Source organism: Acipenser ruthenus, chromosome 4 (genome assembly GCF_902713425.1).
Source record: "Acipenser ruthenus chromosome 4, fAciRut3.2 maternal haplotype, whole genome shotgun sequence".
Classification (NCBI taxonomy): domain Eukaryota; kingdom Metazoa; phylum Chordata; class Actinopteri; order Acipenseriformes; family Acipenseridae; genus Acipenser; species Acipenser ruthenus.
The window spans coordinates 73,747,185-73,770,127 of NC_081192.1; the positions used below are offsets into that span (position 1 = coordinate 73,747,185).

The window sequence follows — 22,943 nt, forward strand, 5'->3', positions numbered from 1 at the left end:
AGCCTCTCCACGGAGAGGATAGTGTGGAGGCAGAGCTCACGTCCCACCACTCAGAGTCTGAGATGGAGGTAGGCGTGGATGACTCTTTATGGTCCCTAGTAGAGCGGGCGACTCGCCACCTGGGCTTAGAATGGCCTGCCACTGAAGAGCCTAGGCGCTCTCTTTTTGAGTCGCCTTTGGCACAGGGCCAGCAGTCTAGGACGCTTCCGGCCTTCCCAGACTTTGTTAAGGAGGTGCAGTCCACTTGGGGAACTCCAGCCTCCGCCCCGGCAACCTCGCGTAAGGCGGCTGCCTTTACCATGCAAGGTGCGAGTGAAGCGGGTCTGGCGTCATTTCCGCCAGTTGGCGCTGCGTTCGCAGCGTTGGTGAAGTCACCAACACTCTCTGGGTTGGTGAAAGACCCCACCTGTCCTAACAAGCAGTGCAGGATCACCGAGGTGCACCTCAAGAAGGGCTATTCGGCGGCTACAGAGGCAGTTAGGCTGTCCAATCTGGCCAGCCTCCTCTCAGTTTATCAGGCTGCGCTAATAAAGGATCTCCCAGACTACCCTTCGGTGTCTCTGAGAGCAGAGTTGGGGCTAGTTGCCCAGCTGCTGGTCAAGCTAGCCCAGCTTAACGCGCGGGCCCAGGGCAGGAGCATCGCGTCTCTGGTGGTGGCCAGACGACAGCTCTGGCTCTCGCAGGCGAGAGTCCAGGAGCATGACAAAGCTCCCTTGTTGGATGCCCCAATTACACCGGGGCACACATTTGGCCCAGCGGTGGAAGAGATGTTGCAAAGCTCAGCTAAGGCTAGAGAGGCATCACAGCAGTTGGCTACGATATGGCCGCGTAGGCCTTTCCAGGTCAAACGCCCACAAGAACATCAGTGGCGTAGAGCACCACCGCAACACCAGCCGCGTCCAGGGGGTACTAAGACCTCCCTGGCGGATACAGCAGCGCGTGGCCAAATCCCAAGGGGACGACCGCAGCGCACAGGGTGGCGACCTAGAGGAGGCGGCAGACCACGCCCTCGTGGCGCTGGCCAGGCCCCTCGTGAGCGAGCGAAGCCTAAGCAGCCCTGAGAAAACCAGGCAGCCATTAACCCAACCCTATACTGTTCCACAGCTTCTGTTTTGGCAACAATGCACCAGCGATATCTGGGTGCGCAAAACTATACTCACCGGGTACACCCTTCAGTTCCGGTTAAAACCCCCCCCCTTCAGGGGGGTGGTGGTAACTGTGGTGAAGGACGTGGTTCAGTCCTCAGCTCTGAATGTGGAAATACAGGCATTGCTCAGGAAGCGTGCCATTCAACTAGTAGACCCTGCTCTGACCGACCAGGGGTTCTACTCCAAATACTTCCTTGTGCCAAAGAAGGACGGCGGGCTCCGCCCTATTCTAGACCTGCGTGTACTGAACAAATACCTACGGGTGTTGTCGTTCAAGATGCTCACGCACAGGCACATTGTCCAGTCTGTCCGGCAGGGTGACTGGTTTACCACCATAGATCTGACAGATGCGTACTTTCACGTTCCCATCTGTCCGGGTCACAGGAAGTATCTACGATTCGCATTCCAGAGCAGGGTCTACGAGTTTTGCGTCCTGCCATTCGGCCTGTCTCTAGCTCCTCGAACCTTTTCGAAGTGTATGGACGCCATTTTAGCTCCTTTGCGGGCTCAAGGCGTCCGACTGCTGAACTATCTGGACGACTGGCTCGTCTGTGCGCAGTCAAAGGAGCAGCTGGCACAGCACACAGTGATGGTTACAGACCATCTCCAGCGGCTAGGTCTGAAGGTCAATCCAGACAAGAGCCGCCTCGTGCCCAGCCAACAGACCGAGTTTTTGGGTCTGCATCTGGACTCAGTGTCCATGGAAGCGACCCTATCGACACAAAGAGTTGCCTCATTAGAGCGGTGTCTCTCCCTATTCAGGTTGAGAGAAACAGTCAGCATGGAGCTCTGTCAGCGCATGCTGGGGTTGATGGCTGCCGCCTCGCAAGCCCTTCCTTTGGGCTTACTACACCAGAGACCTCTGCAGGCCTGGTTCAATGCCTTCGCGTTGCACCCGCGGAGAGACAAGCACCGCAGGTTGAGGGTATCCCGAACCTGCTGGGAGGCATTACGCTGGTGGAAAGTTCAGTCGAACATCCGCCAGGGCGTGCGCTTGGGTCCCATCTTCCGAAGGGAAGTTATCACAACCGACGCTTCCAACCAAGGTTGGGGAGCAGTCTGGAACGGGACAGGGACCCGTGGAGTGTGGTCAGGACCCTGGAGGTCAGCCCACATCAACGCTCTGGAACTCAGAGCAGTGGACCTCGCCCTTCGGCACTTCTTGCCAGTGCTTCTAGACAAGCACGTGTTAGTGCGGTCAGACAACACCACAGTAGTGGCGTATATCAATCGCCAGGGCGGATTGCGGTCCCCCGGTCTTCACCGGATGGTAACGCGGCTGTTGCTCTGGGCTCAACCGCGTTTAGCCTCTCTGCGTGCAGTTCATCTGCCGGGCAGAGTCAATTACGCAGCGGATCTCCTGTCCAGAGGAGGTCCTCTTGCGGGCGAATGGCGTCTTCACCCTCGGGTGGTAGAGCGCATCTGGGAATGGTTCGGCACAGCGCAAGTCGATCTCTTCGCTTCGCGAGAGACCACGCACTGTCCTCTATGGTTCTCGGTGAAGGACCTCGACAGCCCCCTGGGGGTGGATGCACTGGCTCACGAATGGCCGCCAGGGCTCCTGTATGCCTTTCCACCGATTCCGATGCTCCCCGCCTTCTTGGAGAAGGTCAGGGTAGAGCGAGCGACAGTGATTCTGATCGCTCCTCGGTGGCCTCGGAGAATATGGTTCCCGAGTCTAGTGCAATTACTGCACGGCCGCCCGAGGGAGCTCCCTCTGCGGGCGGACCTGTTGTCCCAAGCTCAAGGAGAGCTTTGGCATCCGAACCCCAAACTCATGCAGTTATGGGCTTGGCCCCTGAGCGGGAGCGCCTGTCAGCCTTAGGGCTTTCGACTGCAGTTATATCGACCATCCAGAGTGCGAGAGCGCCCTCTACTAGGTCGCAGTATGCGTATAAGTGGCAGTTGTTTCAGAGTTGGTGTCTGGCTGAGAGCCACGACCCAGTCTCCTGTCCTATGGCAGTAATATTGCAGTTTCTGCAGAAACTGCTGGATGAAGGGAAATCTCCTTCTACACTTAAAGTGTATTTAGCCGCCATTTCGGCTTGTCATGTACGCATTGACGGTTTATCACCTGGTTGCCATTTTTTGGCATCTCAGTTTCTGAAAGGCGCAAGACGCTTGCGGCCTCCAAGAACGACCAGTTTACCGTCTTGGAGCCTTGATGTGGTGCTAGAAGCCCTTACCAAGGCACCATTTGAGCCTCTCCACAGCGTGGATATGAAGCTCATATCTATTAAGACTGCATTTTTGCTGGCTGTGGTATCAGCAAAACGCGTGAGCGAGTTACATGCACTTTCAGTGCATCCTTCTTGTACTCGTTTTGCAGGAGACGGTTCTAAGGTCTCCATGCGCCCTAATCCGGCCTTTTTACCAAAGGTTATATCCCCGTTCCACATGAACCAGTCAGTCGAGTTGATGGCGTTCCATCCTCCTCCTTTTTCTTCCCCAGAGGAAGAGCGGTTACACATGCTCTGCCCCGTGAGGGCATTGAGGTGTTATATTGACCGTACAAGGACTGTGAGGCAGACAGAACAGTTGTTCATATGCCATGGTTCTAGATCTTTGGGTCAGCCGCTGTCTAAACAGCGCCTTTCCCACTGGATAGTGGATGCTATTAAATTAGCGTATGAATCTGCAGGCCTTCCGCCACCAGGGCAGTTGAAGGCGCATTCTACTAGGGGTATGGCGACATCCTGGGCCCTCTTTCGAGGGGTGCCGGTGTCTGATATTTGCGCGGCAGCCAGTTGGGCTACGCCGCATACTTTCATGAGGTTTTACAGGTTAAATGTACTGGATTCCTCTGCTCCACTGTTTGGAGCATCTGTTTTACACTCTATGACGCCTCAGGATGCGGACGTATAGAGTGGTAGATAGCATGGTGTTGACTGTTCCACCTTTAAGACAGGTGTCATTATGAGCATAGACGCTGAGGCGCAGCTCCGCATATGCCTAGATGTACTGCCTACGCAGTTGCGTTATGACGTAAGTCTGTCCTACTGCCGAGAATCCTCCCTCGCGACAGCTAGGGTACACTGTATCCCATGTTGATGGTTATTTTCGACTTGAAAGGGAACGATAGGTTGCGGATGCAACCCCGGTTCCCTGAAAGAGAAAATAACCATCAAGCTGCGAGGTCGCTCCGGTAGCCTTCACGGCCTGAAGAGCAAAAGAGGAAGTGCATCCCCACGCGCGCAGTTAAGTAAGCTCCCAGGGGGGCGGGCTTACACTGCAGCTGGCGTGGGGGCCTATCGGCAGCTTTGCTATAAAAGCTCAGCCTACCGGTGCTGCCTGACGGCAATATCTCATGTTGATGGTTATTTTCTCTTTCAGGGAACCGGGGTTGCATCCGCAACCTATCGTTATAAACCACATATAATGCTTTATTATCACCCTATACCATAGTTATTAAGCATCTATTATATATTTATAAAACATTTATAAAACATTAATAAGCAGCACCTTAATATAAAGTGTTACCCAAGTATTTGTGATATTTTTTACTCCAAAAATGATGGCCAATGCTTCCTTTCTAATCTCAGCATACCTCTTTTCACTGCTGTTCAGTGTCCTCAAAGCAAAGGTAATTGGTCTCTTTCCCATTTTCCAATAAATGGAGTTTCTTTGTGTCACAGTGCATTAAACTCTGCTTTTGAGCAATTGTTGTTTGCATTTAACAAACGTTGAATCACACTCCTTGGACCAGCTCCAGGTTTTGTCTCTAGAAATGCATGTGAGGATTGTAAGATGGTTGAGAGGTTTGCCATGAATCGACCATAGTAGTTAAAAAGGACCAGAAATGATCTCAGTTCTGCTACATTCTTTGGTCTTGGTGCTTTTGTGATTTCTTGGGTGAGGTGCCGGCCCTCAGCATCCACCAGTGTTCCAAGTATTCTATGTTTTTTTCTGCATGAACCTGCATTTAGACCATTTTACTCTGATTCCGTAATGTTACAGTCTGGTTAACATTTCATCTAGTGTTCGTAAGTGTTAGTATTTGATCCATCACTGACTGGAGACGTCTTAGTATATGGTACTGATATAACCCTTTATGAGTATTGATCACCAAATACTGCAGAGCTGGAATCCACACTCTGCTACAGGTCCTATACAAATGCACCACAAGGGGGTCCACCAATATGTGGTGTACTAATATAATATATGTATGTCCTTGTGGCAAGATGGCTTGCGGGTGACGTCAGACCAGGAAGGAGAATGGACACAGACAGTACTGGGGTATGAAGCACTGATGCGCGAGTTTAATAATAATAATAACAAATAAAAGGTTTAAACAAAATGAAAACACTTTACAAAACAAAAATGGCACGGTGGCCAAAACAGACAAGCCAAAACAGACACGGAACAAACAAGTGTTGTGCTGGTGTAACACCAGCACGCGTAGCAATTGTTTTCTGATTTTAACCCTTTGTGGTCCGACATTGCAAAAATTCTGTTCCATTCTGATGTTCGACATCGCAAAAAAAACTGTTTTAACAGGTCATGTGTCTGCTCTGAGAGGAGAAAGCCGACAGTGGGTGTTCCCCAATCATCTCTGATCAGAAAGAAGGCGGAACCAGCCGAGTATCTCTTCAAACGCCGGAGAAGAACTCTTTGAACAGAGAAGCGCAAAGACAGACTTGGAGAAAGCAGACAGCAGAGAATGACATGGCAGCCTGAAGAACTTGCAGAGATGATGGAGGAAGAAGTCAGTGACTATGAAAGTAATTTAGATGAAGATTTCTAAGAATCCAGTGAAGATAGAAATTCATTTTTTTTCACGAGTGACGAGTCAGAGGAGGAAAATGAAGAAAGCAAATCACGACGAGCCTGACGTGGAGTGGGGGTGGAGACGCGCACCTGTAAGCGCAGATAGTTTTGTGATAGATAGGTGTCACACACTGGATACTTACAGATACATCTGTGAATAGCATGTACATAGTTATATTTCTTCTATAATTGTTGGTGGTTCAAATTTGTGCACTTTTGTATTTTGCAGTTCTTACACAAATAGTTATAAAATACATAAAAAATAGTTTTGGTTATTTTTTTTTCACTTGTTTTCTTGTTATGGGTGTCTTATTGATTTACAATAAGTTTGGAACCTGACTGATTGTTCAAAAATCACTAACTCAGCAAAACAAATAATTTAGTAAAGTTTGGGGCATTTTTTTCTACTCTCGCCGGTAACACTTTATATTAAGGAGCTGCTTATTAATGTTTTATAAAAAATATAACAGATATTTAATAACTGTGTTATAGAGTGTTAGTAAAGCATTACAAATGGTTTATAACCATGCAATAGCCATAGAGGGAATTACGTTTAAACATCCTAAAGTACAATAGGTGGCTGAAAACTGTCCCTTTTATAAAAACATAATTCCATCTATGGCTATTGCATGGTTAAGCATCCCAAGTAGAAAAGTTGGCTAGAAACTGTCACAATGTTTTATTAACATCCTATAACATAGTTATTAAGCATCTATTATATATTTATAAAATATTTATAAAACATTAATAAGCAGCAACTTAATATAAAGTGTTACCCCCAACGCCTCATAAAAAGTTATAAAATAGATGAAAAGTTGTTTTTTGTTATTTTTTTCACTTGTTTTCTTTGTTAGGGGTGTCTTATTGATTTACAATAAGTTTGGAACCCGAGTGATTGCTCTAAAATCACTCTAACTCAGCAAAAGCAATAATGTAATTTTTTGTACAGTTTTTTTTTGCAATGTACCCCTCATATTAAATAAGACCTGACCAACCTGACAGAGTCAAAATAATTAGACTGCAAATGGTTAATTCTCTTTACCTCACGACTCATGTCTCTCGTTCCGCCTCTGAACACACAACCCCGTATAGCCAAAGCTGCTTGTTTTTATATTGTGGCTGAGGGATTAACTGGCTATCAATTACCTAGTTTATCCCTCGACCACATTCAGTACAGGCTTTCTCATACGCGTGGTCAACAGCCAGTTTGTCAATAATCACTTGCTGTTGACCACGCATTCTCACGATTTTATCTGTATGGGGCACTTTAACCTCATCCAGGCTGTAAAACAATAATAACAATAAACAGTCTTACATGGCCAGTAATATTCCACTAGTATTCAGAATACTGAATAATCAGAATATATATTCCACCATGTAAACAGCATATTCAGAATATGAAGAGGAATATTACACCTCTGCATATTAGGAATACTAGTGGAATATAAAGCCATGTAAACAGCATATTCCGACTATGAAGAGTAACCCACAACAGACACGCACAATAACAAATACTCACAGCAGTAAACATGATGGCACGTGCCAGAAAACGCAGCTACTTGTGGTCTGATGAGGAGACATCACTTTTATTAAGGATTTTAAAGTCGTAAAACAGCTTGATGACAAGAAACAGAGATTTGCAGAACTGTTTAAAAGGATGGCAGAAAAAATTTGAGAGAACTGTGGATCAAGTTTGTCATCGATGTAAAGCTTTAAAAGCATAGTACTAAAAAAAACAGAACAGAAGTGGGGCGACTCTATCAATTTGTCCTTACTTCAACCTTATGAATTACATACTGGGTAATCGCCCTTTGCCTTCACCAACCTGGTGTAGCATGTGAAAGTGCATCCCGTGAGATGGTGCACCCCTTCAGCACAGTGTGCCTTTAACATGTGCACGTCATGTGATGTAAGGGGAGACGATGGAAAAAACCTTGAGTTTAACATTTTAAAACTAGAAGAAGAAACAAGCACATATTGTACATTTTCCTCTTTGCAAGCTTTTCCCACATCTGTACTTTTGCTGTAGGTGTGTTTATTCACACTTTTTACTTGTATTACAAAATTGACGATAAGTGTAGAAAAAACTAGATGTTGTAGTCAATGTTTTATTAAATGTAGCATTGTATATAACAAGTAGCAAAAATTACAAAACAAAAAGGAACAATGTATTTATTATGTAAGGAGTGCACTTTCGCACTGGCGTGGTGTGGACATCGAGTTTGAAGAAAGTTACCCTGACCAGCTGACTGACGAGACAGAAGGAAAATAATTCTCTCAGTATTTTATTTATTTATTTATTTATTAAATAAATCAATTCGAATTTGAAGTTGAGAATTGAGAATCTTAGAATTTGAGTACAAAATAATATATAGAAAACATATATCAATGCATACTAGATCTTCAAATATCCATTTTGAATAAGAATCCACAATAACTTGTCATGCTTTTCATGTGTGAAATTCCAGGGTGGGTTTCGTGCAGTTCAACCAAGACTTGAGTGCGTCCTGGGGGTGGCACTTCTACACGTGACCCCCACAATATGCACCCATCCTGCACGCTTAACTCATCCTTACTCACAAAGTAAGGCTTTAAATCACTGTTTTCTATGTTATCTGGCCAACCTTGTAGAATTAATTTCTTTACTCGTGACATCACTGGATCCCGCTCTGTCCACAGCTTGATCTGCTTTGCATTCACTGGTGACCCTGCCTGTTGTTCCATCAAGAATATGGTATCCCCAGGTAGCGGTGTACAGGCAGGTTTGTCAGGAAGGGGCAAGCGACTCAGGGCATCACCGTTAGCATTGTCCTTGCCAGCCTTATACACAATTGTATACTGGTAGGCTGATAAAGTAAGTGCCCAGCGTTGAATTCATGCTGAAGCCATGGGTGATAAGGCTTTTGCCTCATTAAATAAGCTCAGACCAAACACAATTGCTAGGCCTCCCCTATCGAGCTGGGAGTAGCCTTTCTCTGCCACAGTAAGCGTACGTAATGCAAAACCAACGGCTTTTCAGCTCCATCTTCCATCAGATGAGGCAGTACGGCTCCAACTCCATAGGGAGAGGCATCACAGGATAGAATAAGCTCCTTCTTTTGGTCAAAATGAACAAGTAAGCATGCTGACTGTAGCAGTTCCTTGACTTCGTTGAAGGCCTTGTCTTGAGCCGTCCTCCAGTGCCATGGAGTGGGCTTGTGCAACAACTGGTACAGTGGCGCTAGTATAGTCGGACAAATCAGGCAGAAACTTCCCATAGTAATTAACCATACCAATAAATGATTTTAGTTCTGAGACATTTCTTGGTGGTGGAGCTTCTTTGTCAGCTCTCACTTTATCTTCCATGGGGCAGAGACCTTGGGCAGTGATCTGGTGCCCTACGTAAGTCATGCTTGGTGCTTGGAAGGTGCACTTGCTGAGTTTTAATCTCAGTCCTGCTTGAGACAGTCTCTTTAACACTTGCTCCAGATTGTCCAGGTGCTCTGTTTCACTGGTTCCAGTTATCAAGATATCGTCTAAATAGACAGCAATGTGGGGTATTCCTTGAAAGAGGTTGTCAACTGTCCTCTGAAAAATGGCTGGTGCGGACTACACTCCAAACGGTAAGCGATTGCACTTGAACAGTCCACGGTGTGTTGACGGTAACAAACTGTTTTGACTCCTCATCCAGTAACAGATGCTGGTACGCATGGCTCATGTCAAGCTTTGTGAAAGATTTCCCTCCAGCTAGTGTGGTAAAAAGATCCTCCACGCGAGGCAAAGGGTAAACGTCCAACTTTGATGCTTGGTTTATAGTCAATTTATAATCTCCGTTAAATGCGAACAGCACTGTCACTTTTGAGCACTGGCACAACTGGAGCTGCCCAGCGTGAAAACTGTACAGGTTCAATAATCCTTGCATGCTGCAACCTGTCCAGCTCTTTTTCCACCTTGTCCTTCATTGCATATGGTACTGGCCTGGGTTTAAAAAAACAGGGTGTAACTTGAGAGTCCACAAATAACTGAACAGTCTACCCAAGAAATGTGCCCAGCTCATCTTTGAACATGTCTTGATAACTCTGCAGAGCATCATGGTACCTGGTTGCCTGAATGTGCTTTATTTCACCCCAGTCAAGCTGTATTTTCTGTAGCCAATTGCGTCCCAGGAGGCTTGGGCCTTCACCTTGAACTACTAGAAGTGGTAATCTGGCTTGCTGTTTTTTGTATTTTACATCAACATCCAGTGTACGTACGCAGCAAGACACGTGTCTCTGTAAGCTTTAGTGTGCTTGCTTATGACAGATGCTGAGGCTCCTGTATCAATCTCCATTTTTAACTCTTTGTTATTAACCTTAACACTGGCATACGTTTAGCTCTGCATAGTGTTCACTCAGGTTAAACAAAGTATAGAAACACTCATCCTCTTGCACTCTGCTCTCTAGATGGTGTGCTGTCTGGGGTTTCTTTGACTTAAACTGTCCAGACTTTGCTTTGTCCATCTTGCCTCTGCACTTCTTAGCAATGTGTCCCTTCTTGTTACAATTATAGCACACCTATAGCACTTTGCCGCTGCACTGGGCCTCTTGTTGTCTGCCCGCTTGCTCACGTAGTGCACTGTATTCGCTTTCTGCATTTTTAGCTGCAGTTTCCATTCCCTGAGCTATCTCTCACGCCTTTTTAAAACTTAACTCTGACAGCAAGCGCCGCTGTATCCGATCTTCATTGATTCCACAGACCAGCCTGTCACGCAGCATATCATCCAAAACATTTCAAAACTCTGTGTTCTGAATATTGACGTAATTCGGGAAACGTTGAGACGGATTCTTCTGTCTTACAAAAGCCACTGTGAAACTTGAACCTTTGTACAATCTCTGAACGTTTTGGGTTGTGGTGATTTTTTACAAGCTCCACTAATTCCTTAAACTGAACTTCTCCTGGCTTGACTGGTGCGGCCAGATTCCTCATTACACTAAGAAGGATTGCACGCTTTTTACTTTCATCCATAACCTCGTTTGCCAGAAAAAATGTTCTAACCTTTCATTGTACTCGGTCCAGTCCTCCTGTTCTTCCACAAACTCACTGATTGTTCCATAAGTAGCCATGACTTCAGTTTGGATACTGCTGTTGTTTTCCTTTCGATGCAGATTTCTTTTTTTGTTTCCAGACAAAAGTAAAAAAAAAAAAAGGTATCCTCGTCGCCAAAAATATGTAGTAACTTGGGAAAGAAACAACGGGTGAATCTTTTAAGTATTTTATTATAACAACAACTTTAAGCCATGTTAGCACAGTCACAGTGTATCAGCGCCATTACTACACTCAAGATCATCTACTGATAAGGTATGAACACAGGCTGGGGGGTGGTGCTTGCTCAACGTAAGGATCCTTAAGAGGGACAAATTAAACATTTACAACAACACCATATCATACATTAAAATAATAATAATACAAAATAATACAAATTGCACACAGGGGCGGGGTGTACCCTGTCACAGTCCTTTAAATAGAGTGTTTAAGAATAGTTGTTTTAATAACACAGGACAATTGGCCCGGTGTGTAGTGTGGCTGTAAGGTTTCTAACCATTGCTCACACAAGCAATGTTGTTTTTTCTTCTTGAATGAACTTCTGATTAGCCATGCAGCTTCAATACATTTTCCTTAATTCTAGGAGTAGCAGCAGCATAGCAGCACATCTAATAGCAGCACATCTAATTTCAAACACAGGGAAAGCATTTTCTCTTAATTACCCCTGTGGCCAGGCATGGAGTACAGAGCTATTTCCATCCCCGCTCTGCTCCCCAGTATTGATGAGATGAGTAGCTCTTTCTCTCCCTGCAGTCACACTCATCCACGCGTGATGTGCTTCCTTCATGTACAGGCCTGCTTCAGCGGTGACATCACCTGATGCTAAATGTGAGCGATACAGCATGGGTGGGTGGGTGTGTGCAACGTGTGTTTTGTTATTCGGTACAAGAAAAAGTATGATCCAGACCTAAAGCAGATCCTAGTTTAAGTACAAGTAATGTTGTTAAATATATTTAAATAAAACATGTTCTGGTTAAGATGATTTGTGGCATAGTAGATCTACAACTCATACCAAGATTCACAAAGACCTCCCTTTGATAGATCTCATTTCTCATGCACATATGCTGTAGGGGAGGTATCTGTTTAATTGAATAGTTTGCAGTTGTCTACACTCATTAATACTGATCTCATGCAGCCTGTGTTCTGAGAGCCTGAGGACCTCACAGTGATGGAAATATCTGAAGAATTAGCATGAGACTCACGTTGAGAAAATACACCTCTTATCTGTACATAAAATATAGTTTTATTTTAAAGGTCCACCTGTGCTATTGTCTGTGGGTGTATTGAGTGAACTTGTGTCACCGCAGCAGTTGAAGCTGGGATTCAGGGCTCCACAAAGACAACAGACACTGCAGTGCAGACAAAGAGGCCATTGCCACGGGGGGCTGGGTGGAATACCGTGGGGGATTCAATTAGTCCAGATTCAATTAGTCCAGATTCAATAGCCCCTACTCCCCTGACCCCTCAGTGTGGGGAAACAGCAGTCTGGCAGCTGGGGAGGGTGGAACATAAACTTAAATCAATACAAACAACAACAACACTGGATTGTGCTCCACAATGACCCCTGTTGGATGAGGAGACTGCATCTGTAGGGCTACGATTCTATCATGAGCATGTCAAAACATGCCAAAACCTGAAATGTGCATTTCTTGGGAGGGCATGGAGAAAAACCTATATTTTATGTAATAATTTCACATTTACTCTTATAAAAAAATGCTCACTTCTCGATAGACTGTTCCTACATGTTTCGTTTTTACTGTGCTTCCTTTCGCTATGCTCTGGTTAAACAGAAGTTAATCACTGAAAAAAGGATGTTTTAAACAGCAACTATGGTTGCCAGAGCTACATCAGCATCACGCATTATAGTAAAGCAATGTGCAAAAGATTAATCAAAGTTTCATTCATCGGGTGATATTTGATACCTCTGGAAAAAGTAGATAACCCTACCATTAAAAACTTTCTGAAAGAAAACTTGGGAGTCGTACCATCTGCTGCCTGGCTGAGAAAACACTGCCCGCCAAACGTTTTTCAAGCCCAAAGGTGCAAAATTTTAGAGTTTGTTGAAGATGGATGGCTGTCTATAATGGTAGATGAAATGACAATGGAGAGCGTTTTGTAACGAATATCCTAGTTTAAAAAATTGATCACAAGAATAATTGTCCAGCAGTCAAACTGCTACAGTCCGTGTTACTAGAAAAAACGGATGGAGCAACTATAGCGCAGTCAATTGTCAGAACTCTCTGTGAGTACAGTATTTAATGGGAACAAATCACTGCATTTGTTTCTGATAATGCCACTAACATGAAGAAATGCTATGAGTCTTATCAAAGGCATGGCTGTGAACTCTATTCATGTCACTTGTAGTACAGCGCATTTTTATGCACTTATCGGAAACATTTCAAGTTCACCTTTGCCAACCAAACAGTTCATCAGTGAAAAAAAGCTTGGACATGCACAGAGACTAGGACCAGAGGACACAGTTGGAGACTTAGGACAAAGGGTAGGAGAGTTCTATACACAGAGAGTGGTGGGTATAGAATGGGTTACCTAGCCATGTTGTTGATGCTGAATCATTGGGTTCCTTTAAGACCCAACTTGACAAAGTTCTGAGATCAATAAGCTACTCGGAACGGGTGACCAGACTTTTGTAATCTGCCCTGGGATGCTTGTACGTGAAGGATGCTGATATAGGGTAATAGAATTTTGAATGTCTGTGTATGAGGGAGTAGCAACACAAGTAAAAGTGAGGGACATGGCTGACTGTGATGTTATAACAGGATAGCGCTGTGGCCCCAGATGTTATTGGCAGGAAAGAGACTCAGAGACAAGGAAGCTGCAGTTTAAACACTAAAGTGCACATTTAATAAACAAAAAACAAATAATCAGGGCACGAGGGCCAAAAGAAAGATTTAAACAAAACAAGCAAATGTACACAAACACTGCTGTCAGGCTGGGCATTCGCCTTCACTGAACAGATACAAACAAAACACAGTTACACTCACCTAACTCCCTCGCCCCACAAAGGATTTCGCCTCTTTTTTGGCAGGGACAGAATTAACCCCATCCCTGCCAACCCTACATTCACTATTTACACAAGCAGGGAAATTCTGAAAGGGGCCTCCGGTATGATTTTTGAGAATTAAATCACAGAAGGGGCTCCTGAGTGGGGCATCCAGTAAAGGCGCTCCGCGTGGAGTGCAGGATGCGCCCTATAGCTTGGAGATCGCAGGTTTGAATCCAGGTTATGTCATTGCTGACCATGACCGGGGGTTCCTAGGCGGCGGCGCACAATTGGCCGAGCTCCGCCCGGGTAGGGAGGGCTTAGGTCGGCAGGACTATCCATGGTTCACCATGCACCAGCGACCCTTGTGGCTGATAGGGCGCCTTCGTGTTTCAGCCTCTGTTTCCCGAGTCGCTGGAAAGGTTGCAGCAGTGAACCGAGATAAAAAATTATAATTGGGCATTTCAAATTGGAGAAAAAACCGGGGTAAAAACCATTGGCGATGACTACTTTTATATATATATATATATATATATATATATATAAAAAAAGCACAGTAGAAACTCAGTATTTTACAGTTGCTGTGATGAACTTTGTGAAATATCCTGAACTAAAGCAAGCAAAACATTCACTCTGATTGGCTGAAAGATTCTCAACAGTCTAAAATAAGTGTAATTAGTACTGTATGAGGTGCTGGTAAACGGCCCAGCAATGACACAGCCGACGCACTCAGACCAAGCAGGGCACAGGTAGAGGAGGCAGGACTGAGGCCTGAGAGCCAGGCACAGCAGCAATGTTTCCTAGGCAGCTGGAATCGGAAGTAATTATTAATGGACGGTGATGTCAGTCTGTGAATTTCTCAACAGCATTAATGGATTTATGGATTAAGGTTTAGAAAAACAAAACAATTAGGATCTGTGAGGCCGGTTGTCGCACAGAGGCTGGAAACTGTTCTATTTATATCTGTCTGCACAGACGTGCAGCTGAACGAGCTGTTCCTGGCTCACGCATCCTCAATTAAATTACCGGTCTGGTTTGAAGAGCTCCCTCTCAACAGAGGGTTGACAACATTGTGTATACCTGCAGGAAAGGGGAGATGTTGGGGTACCTCCCCTTTAACAGACTAAATTCAGCCTCTGCTGTGTATGTACTTGCCTTGGGGACAGACAGACGGACAGATGGACAAGCACCAAACCCATCAGCGCACAATACGAGTTTCCCATGCTCTCCAGTACTTTGCCATATTTTTACTATGCATTACTGCACCTTGCTATTCTTATATTATGGGATACTGCCAGTAAACCTTTATAACTGTTCATTGCCTCTGTTGTAATACACTTAATGACACAGCCACAGAACTCACAAGACGTGCCCCGACCTCTGACACTGTATCAGGACACATCAGTGTTAAACTAAGCTGTTTAACAAATTAAGCACAATGGCTTGCTCCATGCTCCAGGCACCATCAACACACACTTCAGCCAGCTCATTCTAAGGGCAATGGCCTCAGCATCACTCACACATTTCTAAATGTCCAAATGATGACATGTGGCCCGAGATCGCACCCCTGACTGTCCTGAGAGGACCCGGGGTAGAAGAGGAGCCCCCTTTGTTATCCTGTAAAAACAACCACTTTGAAACTGTAGTAAATGTGGAGAGAATCTTTAGCAACAACTCTGCAGTCTGAATGCTGGTTTACTGCGCCAAAGTTAATTGCTGTGTCTCCGGTGAGTGACTAGATTCTCCCATGATTCAAAGCAGGCAGAAATCAGAGCAGGTTAAAGATCAAAGATCAATGCTCAAAGCAATTCCTAGTAAAAATAATATTACTGTCACAAATCAAAAACCAGCTTCTCTTGATGAGTGGTTTATTAACCATGACCTTGAGACAAAGCATTTGGAACATCCCTGCATTTTCAAGGTCAGATTCACTGAACTGATGTATCACCTTGTAGTCCTTTACCTGTGGTTATTTGACAGAATCAGGGATAACTTCAGCACAGACCTCAGCTGAAAATCTGAAACCTGACACATTCCCCAGCACTTGCAATGTGTGTTCCACACCTCTATACATCTACTACTGTAAGTGACTAGAGCTTCTGTGTGTGTAGTAGTAGCTACTCCTTGCGTGTTTTGTAACTGCATTTAGTTCATTCTAAATAGTGTCTGATTCAAGACACAGAAAAATAACAAGTTTTAAGAGTTTGTCCTCAATGTTGAAAGACATTGAGTTTACTGCTGCTGTAACTTCTGAAATGGGACCATTAAGAGAACCTTCGCACATTAGCACTTGAGGGGGTGGGGACCACATAAGTATGTGAATCAAAATTCATTTCCACATTGAAGACATTAAAAAAAAGACTTGGTTGCAACCATTGTCATTGAATTTTCTAAGTTTCTCTTAGTATTACTAACTTTATCACTACTGATTTTTTTTTATATAGATAGAGAGTTTTATCCTGTATGATTACCACCCACAGTGTAAAAGAGAGTGCTCCCCTTGTTCAGCTGCAATGCCTGTAAGTGTGTGTATGTGTGTGTGTGTGTGTGTGTGCGCATGTGCAGGTGTGTGTGGTAGTCCCTCCTTTGCATAGAAAACTAAGCAGACATTATTGATGCAGAGGACTGACCGTTTGAAGTGGTCAGCGAGCACACCCAGCAGCTCCCCGACACGGTCCTCATTCTCACAGCCTCGCACTGTCTGCAGACAGGTCAGTATGTCATCCTTCTGCACCGTGTGGAACACCACCAGCTGGTCCCGGCTACAGGTCACACTCACACCGTTCACCTGCAGAGACGGCAGAGCACACACACACACTGAGCTGCTTCTAATACAGGAAGGAAAATAGTGATGATAATAATAATAATAATAATAATAATAATAATAATAATAATAATAATAATAAATAATAATAATAATAACAATGATTTAAGGGATGAACTTCACCACAGTGTGCATAATAAACCTGTAATCGTATCGAGGGCTTCTGGAGGGAAGATAAATGACGAGAAAAAGTAGCACATATGACTATTTCTTCCCTTGTTTTTTTAATGCTTTTGTTTTGCTACTAAACTTTATTTTGTTTTTTTGAAGTCTGTTTGGTTACGTAGTAAATTGAACTTTCAAATTCTGTAGTATTTTGTATTTAATTATATCCTGCTGTAACTATCACTGACACTGTTATCTGCTCCGGTATTGAATGGTATTTTATTATACTTGTACTTGCTAGAACCAAAGTCATTGTATTTTTATCTTGCTCCTAATTGTATTATTACTTGTACTGTGATTCTTGAAATGTATTTTTGTTTACGACTGTAAGTCACCCTGGATAAGGGTGGCTGCTAAGAAATAAATAATAATAATAATAATAATAATATTTGTGTCTCGTTAAATACCCTTCTATGCCTCCCAGTATACCACAGAGGGTGTGCAGCTCAAATTCTTCTCAGTTTTGACTTCTCACTGACAGGATACATTTTCCCAGTATGTTGTCGAGTTGCAGTGCTGGTATTTGATGAATTTTCCTATTTTCATTGATATCACTCAACGTCTTTTTTCTTGAGGCAGCATTTTCCTGATTTTCAACTAACACATCTCTGTCTTCATCAGTAATATTTTGAAATCTGGCATTTTTATTAAACTGCCAGTTTGTGTGCTGTGGTGAAGTCAGTTAAGATGCCCACATGACATGTATATAGTAAACCTTATAATCTTACAGTTGTACACAATAAGACTGTAAACTTTGGGAGTTCTAATACAATCTATAGGGCTGTAAATGCCTACTATTGATAAAAATAATAATAATAATAATAATAATAATAATAATAATAATAATAATAATAATAATAATATTTGGAATTTCATACAACAAAGAAGTTTGTGTTTCATACAATACTGTTTCCTATATGAACCTGTATGTTAACCCACTGACCAGCGCCAGTGTCACAACGATGATGCCGCACATCCCATTGACCATGGGGTCTACATGTTGCCGCATAATAGCCGCAAAGGGGGTTTTGATGCTGGGTGAGACTGATCAGCACAAGCTGGTTAAGCAATCCACTTGCGATGGTCAGACATCACGGCTAGGCCCATCTGTCATCTTGGACTGAGTAATGTGGTAAGGTAACACACGTTATTTCTGTTCGTTGTTCACATGACACTGCATGTCTGCAAAGATTTGTTGAATTCAGGCTTTTATTCGGTTTATTTAATCAAGCAATGAGAGCATGCAACTTTCCCATATATATATATATATATATATATATATATATATATATATATATATATATATATATATATATATATATACAGTGCCTTGCAAAAGTATTCAGGCCCTTGACCAATTCTCTCATATTACTGAATTACAAATGGTACATTGAAATTTCGTTCTGTTTGATATTTTATTTTAAAACACTGAAACCCAAAATCAATTATTGTAAGGTGACATTGGTTTTATGTTGGGAAATATTTTTAAGAAAAATAAAAAACTGAAATATCTTGCTTATATATATATATATATATATATATATATATATATATATATATATATATATATATAGTAATACAGCAGGGAGGGGGTTAATATCCTCTGTGCATGAAAAAAATTGGTTTAATTTAATTGTTTTGTTTAATTACATTTGTTAATTGTTTTATTAGTAATTATCCCCTGCACCTGGCTATCATTGTAAATTTGAGCCAGGTGCAGGGTATTTAAAGAAAGCAGCCAGTCTGTTTGGAGCTGCTGAAGAGCGAAGAGTGAAAAGCCCGGTTGGGAGTGTGTGCAACCGTTAAAAAAAATAAAAATAAAAAAAAATATGTGTTTATTTTGTTTTGGTTTGTGTTACAGGTAAACAGCTTAGCTGTCCTGTTTTATAGTGAGGTTCCTGTGTTGTGTTTAGTTAGTGCTCATTGGAGCTAGGTGTTTATTTTGTTTTTGTTATTATTAAAAAAAAAGCATTTTCGATTCAGTTTTAGCTGAAGTGTGTATACTGTGCTTTAAATAAAATACAACAGTGCTGATGATATAAGAGATGACAACTTGGGCAGGGCTGCAAATTGCAGTTAACTGCTCAAAGTGTGTGAAATGATTTCTGATATAATAAGAGACACCCTACACATGATTTCACTTAGGAGCTACTATTAAACATAAGAAAGAGTGAAGGGCTCTCTGGCACTCACACTCTCCAGCGGCAGGCTCTTCAGCAGTTTAAAGTGCTTGCGTGGTTCCAGCTTGTACAGGTGCCTGTCTGTGAGGAGCAGAGCCCGGTCCTTACTCTTATTGAAGCGGTTCACCTGGGGAGCAGAGCGACAGAGCACTGGCATGAGAGAGCTGACAGTACTGGGTAGTGACTGCGGGTGTAGTGGGTAAGGGTGTAGTCTAGAGAGCTATCAGTCTAGAGGGTAAGGGTGTAGTCTAGTGATATGACAGTGTAGTGTGTTATGGTGAATTTAGATGGTAAAGGAGCTAGAAAGTAAGGGTGTGTCTAGATGGTAAGGGTGTAGTCCAGTGCTGTGACAGTGGAATGCAGTGTTCTGGAATGCAGTGGCAGTGCAATACCAGTACAGACAGTGGAGTGTTCCTACCTTGCGGATCAGGCAGGAGAAGAGCACAGTGTTGTACTTGTCTTTGCTTTTCAGCTCCTTCGCCACCTTCGCAAATTCGGTGCACATCTGCGTGTTCTCCTTCGCCTGGCAAAACAAGCAAACAATAATTAACATACTGGTGGTGCACTGCTATAAAAGACTGAAACAATTTATTTAGTTTTCCTTGGGTAGTCTGTAAAGTTACTTAGTGTTGAAAGAGGTGCACACTTAATATGTGTGTTAAATGTGTTTGAAAGCACTGTTATATGCTTTTGGCATAACAAGGCACTATTTAAAACAGTCTGTTGACATACAGTAATAGGCCATGAGTGAGGAAGGGTTCCGGGAATGTTCGTACCCATCTGCGGGGGGGGGGGGGGGGGGAAGCTCCTGCTGTTCCGGGAAGATAAATTGATAATAAGAAACTTGATGTTTTTTTTTTTCTCTCTCTCTCTCTCTCTCTCTCTCAACACTGACTTCTTTCAGTAATGAAGGCTGAGCTCACACAGACTGGGGAGAGTGAAAAAAAAGAGCCAGCAAAGTAGTGTCCAACAACTCTAGGAGCTGCACTATTGAATTTAAATATCGCAATATAACCTGGAAATAAGTTGCTGTATTATCTGATGGAATCCCCCTATTAAATATTAAACGTATTAAGGATTCACACAGGACAGATCATGGTTGTTGTTAGATGAGAACCACATTCACAAGACTCTCTTTGAGCACCAGTGCTTTTACTTTTCAGGCACTGAAGCCCAAAGACTGCATTATCTCCATCGGCAAAACTTTATACCATTACATACCAACTGAAGAGAGATGCACGTTTCATAAGTGAACGTTTCTTTTCAAATTGTTCATTATAAGATTGCCTTAATAACACTTCCAATCACAGAGCAGCTATCACTGCATAAATGTGGTGAACAAGGCATTGGAATCTCGTAAAGAGACTCATCGCTAATCACTCCATTATCCTCTCCTCACCGCTCATCCCCTCTCCTCTCTCTCATCCCCTCTCCTCTCATCTGTTCTCCTTTCATCCCTTCCTCTCATTCCCCCTCTCCTCTATCATCCCTTCTCCTCTCCTCTCATCCCCTCCTCTCTCATCCCCTCTCCTGTCTCTCCTCTCATCCCCTATTCTCATCTGTTCTCCTCTTTCATCCCTTATCCTCTCTCATTCTCCCTCTCCTCTATCATCCCTTCTCCTCTCCTCTCCTCCCCTCCTCTCTTCCCCTCTCCTCTCTCTCATCCCCTCTCCTGTCTCTCCTCTCATCCCCTACTCTCCCATCTGTTCTCCTCTTTCATCCCTTCTCCTCTCATTCCCCCCTCTCCTCTATCATCCCTTCTCTTCTCCTCTCCTCTCCTCTCATCCCCTCTCCTCCCCTACTCTCTCATCTGTTCTCCTCTTTGACCTCTTCTCCTCTCTCATTCCCCTCCCTCTCCTCTATCATCCCTTCTCCTCTCCTTCTCTCCAAATGTTCAAGATGGTAAACATAGTTTCTATGGCTGCCCGATTCTCTTTAGTAGTATTAGAAAAACAATCCCTGGTAAAAAAAGAAAAAAAGGTCGGGAATGTAGGCAGGTGTGTGTCTCCAACTGGCTTTGGAGGTCAGAAGGTGAATCTTAAACAAGTCAACCTGGAGAGATATCAAGAGATGAGTGGCTTATTAAATTTCTGGTTGGGATCAGGAACACTATGATTATACACAGCCTGCCTCACAATCTCTTTCTATGCTATAAAGTGACCTGTTCAGATTAACCATAGCGCCCCCTAATGGGTACTCCTGGGGCACTGCAGCCTGCTCAGCCTGGTTCTCTGAGTGTGTGCATGTTTGAAACAGATGGCCTAGGCTTCAGACAGGAGAAGGAGGACTTGTGATCACAGCTCCAAACTGCCATTAACAACCTAAGGTGAAAATAGTTTTTCTGTCACCCTCTCATCCTCCCTAAACCGCATTGCATCCTTCTTGCTGCTCTAGCTGACCATGCTGCTCTATACCCTATTGACGGTAGGTATCTTTTTTGGTGGAAGCGTCTTGGACTCTCCAGACCACAGCTGCAGGGAGTGAGTGCAGGGAGTATGTAAGGGTGAATGAGTGAGGGTGAGTGAAGGTGAATGTCAGTGTGTTCTCACGCTGGAAAGGTAGTCTCGCTCCCAGGTCCTGTTGTAGCCCCAGTCCAGCCTCTCCCCTCTCAGAACCTCCATGGCCGCCACCTTGGCGCGCACCTCCGGCATGTGGGAGGGGGGGATGTTCTTGATGATCTGACGAGCTCGCCACCTTGGGAGGAAGAGGGGTAGGGGGGGCGAGAGCTTCCATTAAACTCTTACTCTACCCAGCTATGCATTTCCTACAGCTACAGTAAAGAGATCCAGATAGCATAGGAGTGAGACCACTTCACAACACAAGAAGAAGTAGTACTGACCAGGCCTGGCACTTAGCTCACTTGTAATATTGGGAGACAGAGACAGACACAAATATACCTGCAGAAAGTGACTCTCCATTAGTAGCACAAAGAGTTCTATTCCTGATAAACAGAAAGAGAAATCTGCACAAGAATTACTGCAACAATATGTAGGTGTCTATACCATCAGACAGACAGAGTGGAGGGGAGCAGGACAGCTGGTAGGTGTCTATTCTTGACAGACAGACAGGCAGACAGAGCAGTCAGGGGTGTACCTGCAGAACAGGTACTTGGTGTTCTCGTGGAACTGCATCAACACGGCCGGGGGAGTGGGCCACTCGATGCTCTTGCCGTAGTCACTCATGTTGCGCACGTTGGCAAACCTCTTCTCCACCTCTCTGAAGTGAGCCTTTACCTTGTGCCGCTTGAAGCAGCTCATGATGCAATAGACTGCCCGCATCCCACGGCAGCGCTTCCGTGCCAGGCCACCACGCCACACCTGAGAAACAGCACAGCACATCAGCACTGCCTGTCTATGACTACCTGCTCCCAGTCCAGCCTGACTACAAGGGGCATAACTAGGCAGTGGGGAGCAGGGAGGAAGGCAGTGTGCTCTAGTGGTTAGAGCTGAGGGACTGGGAGATAGTGTGGTCCAGTGGTTAGAGCTGAGGGACTGGGAGATAGTGTGGTCCAGTGGTTAGAGCTGAGGGACTGGGAGATAGTGTGGTCCAGTGGTTAGAGCTGAGGGACTGGGAGACAGTGTTCTAGTGGTTAAAGATGAGGGACTGGGAGGCAGTGTGGTCTAGTGGTTAGAGCTGAGGGACTGGGAGGCAGTGTTCTAGTGGTTAAAGCTGAAGGACTGGGAGGCAGTGTGGTCTAGAGGTTAGAGTTGAGTGGCAGGAAGGAAGTGTGGTTTAGTTGTGAGAGTTAAGGGACTGGGAGGGAGACAGTGTGGTTTAATGGATCGTGCTGAGGGACA

General features: G+C 44.3%; 1 protein-coding gene across 1 annotated transcript in view; it reads right to left on the reverse strand.

The window, feature by feature from the left end:
* Positions 1 to 22,943, reverse strand: part of LOC117400541 (unconventional myosin-Ig-like) — a 71,355-nt gene that overhangs the window by 17,610 nt on the left and 30,802 nt on the right. Inside the window, exons 16-20 of the mRNA XM_034000663.3 lie at positions 22,240 to 22,463; positions 21,696 to 21,840; positions 19,565 to 19,669; positions 19,160 to 19,273; positions 16,608 to 16,765 (exon numbers count right to left, since the gene is read on the reverse strand). Coding sequence (XP_033856554.3) covers positions 16,608 to 16,765; positions 19,160 to 19,273; positions 19,565 to 19,669; positions 21,696 to 21,840; positions 22,240 to 22,463 — 746 coding nt within the window. The remainder of the gene's footprint in view (positions 1 to 16,607; positions 16,766 to 19,159; positions 19,274 to 19,564; positions 19,670 to 21,695; positions 21,841 to 22,239; positions 22,464 to 22,943) is intronic.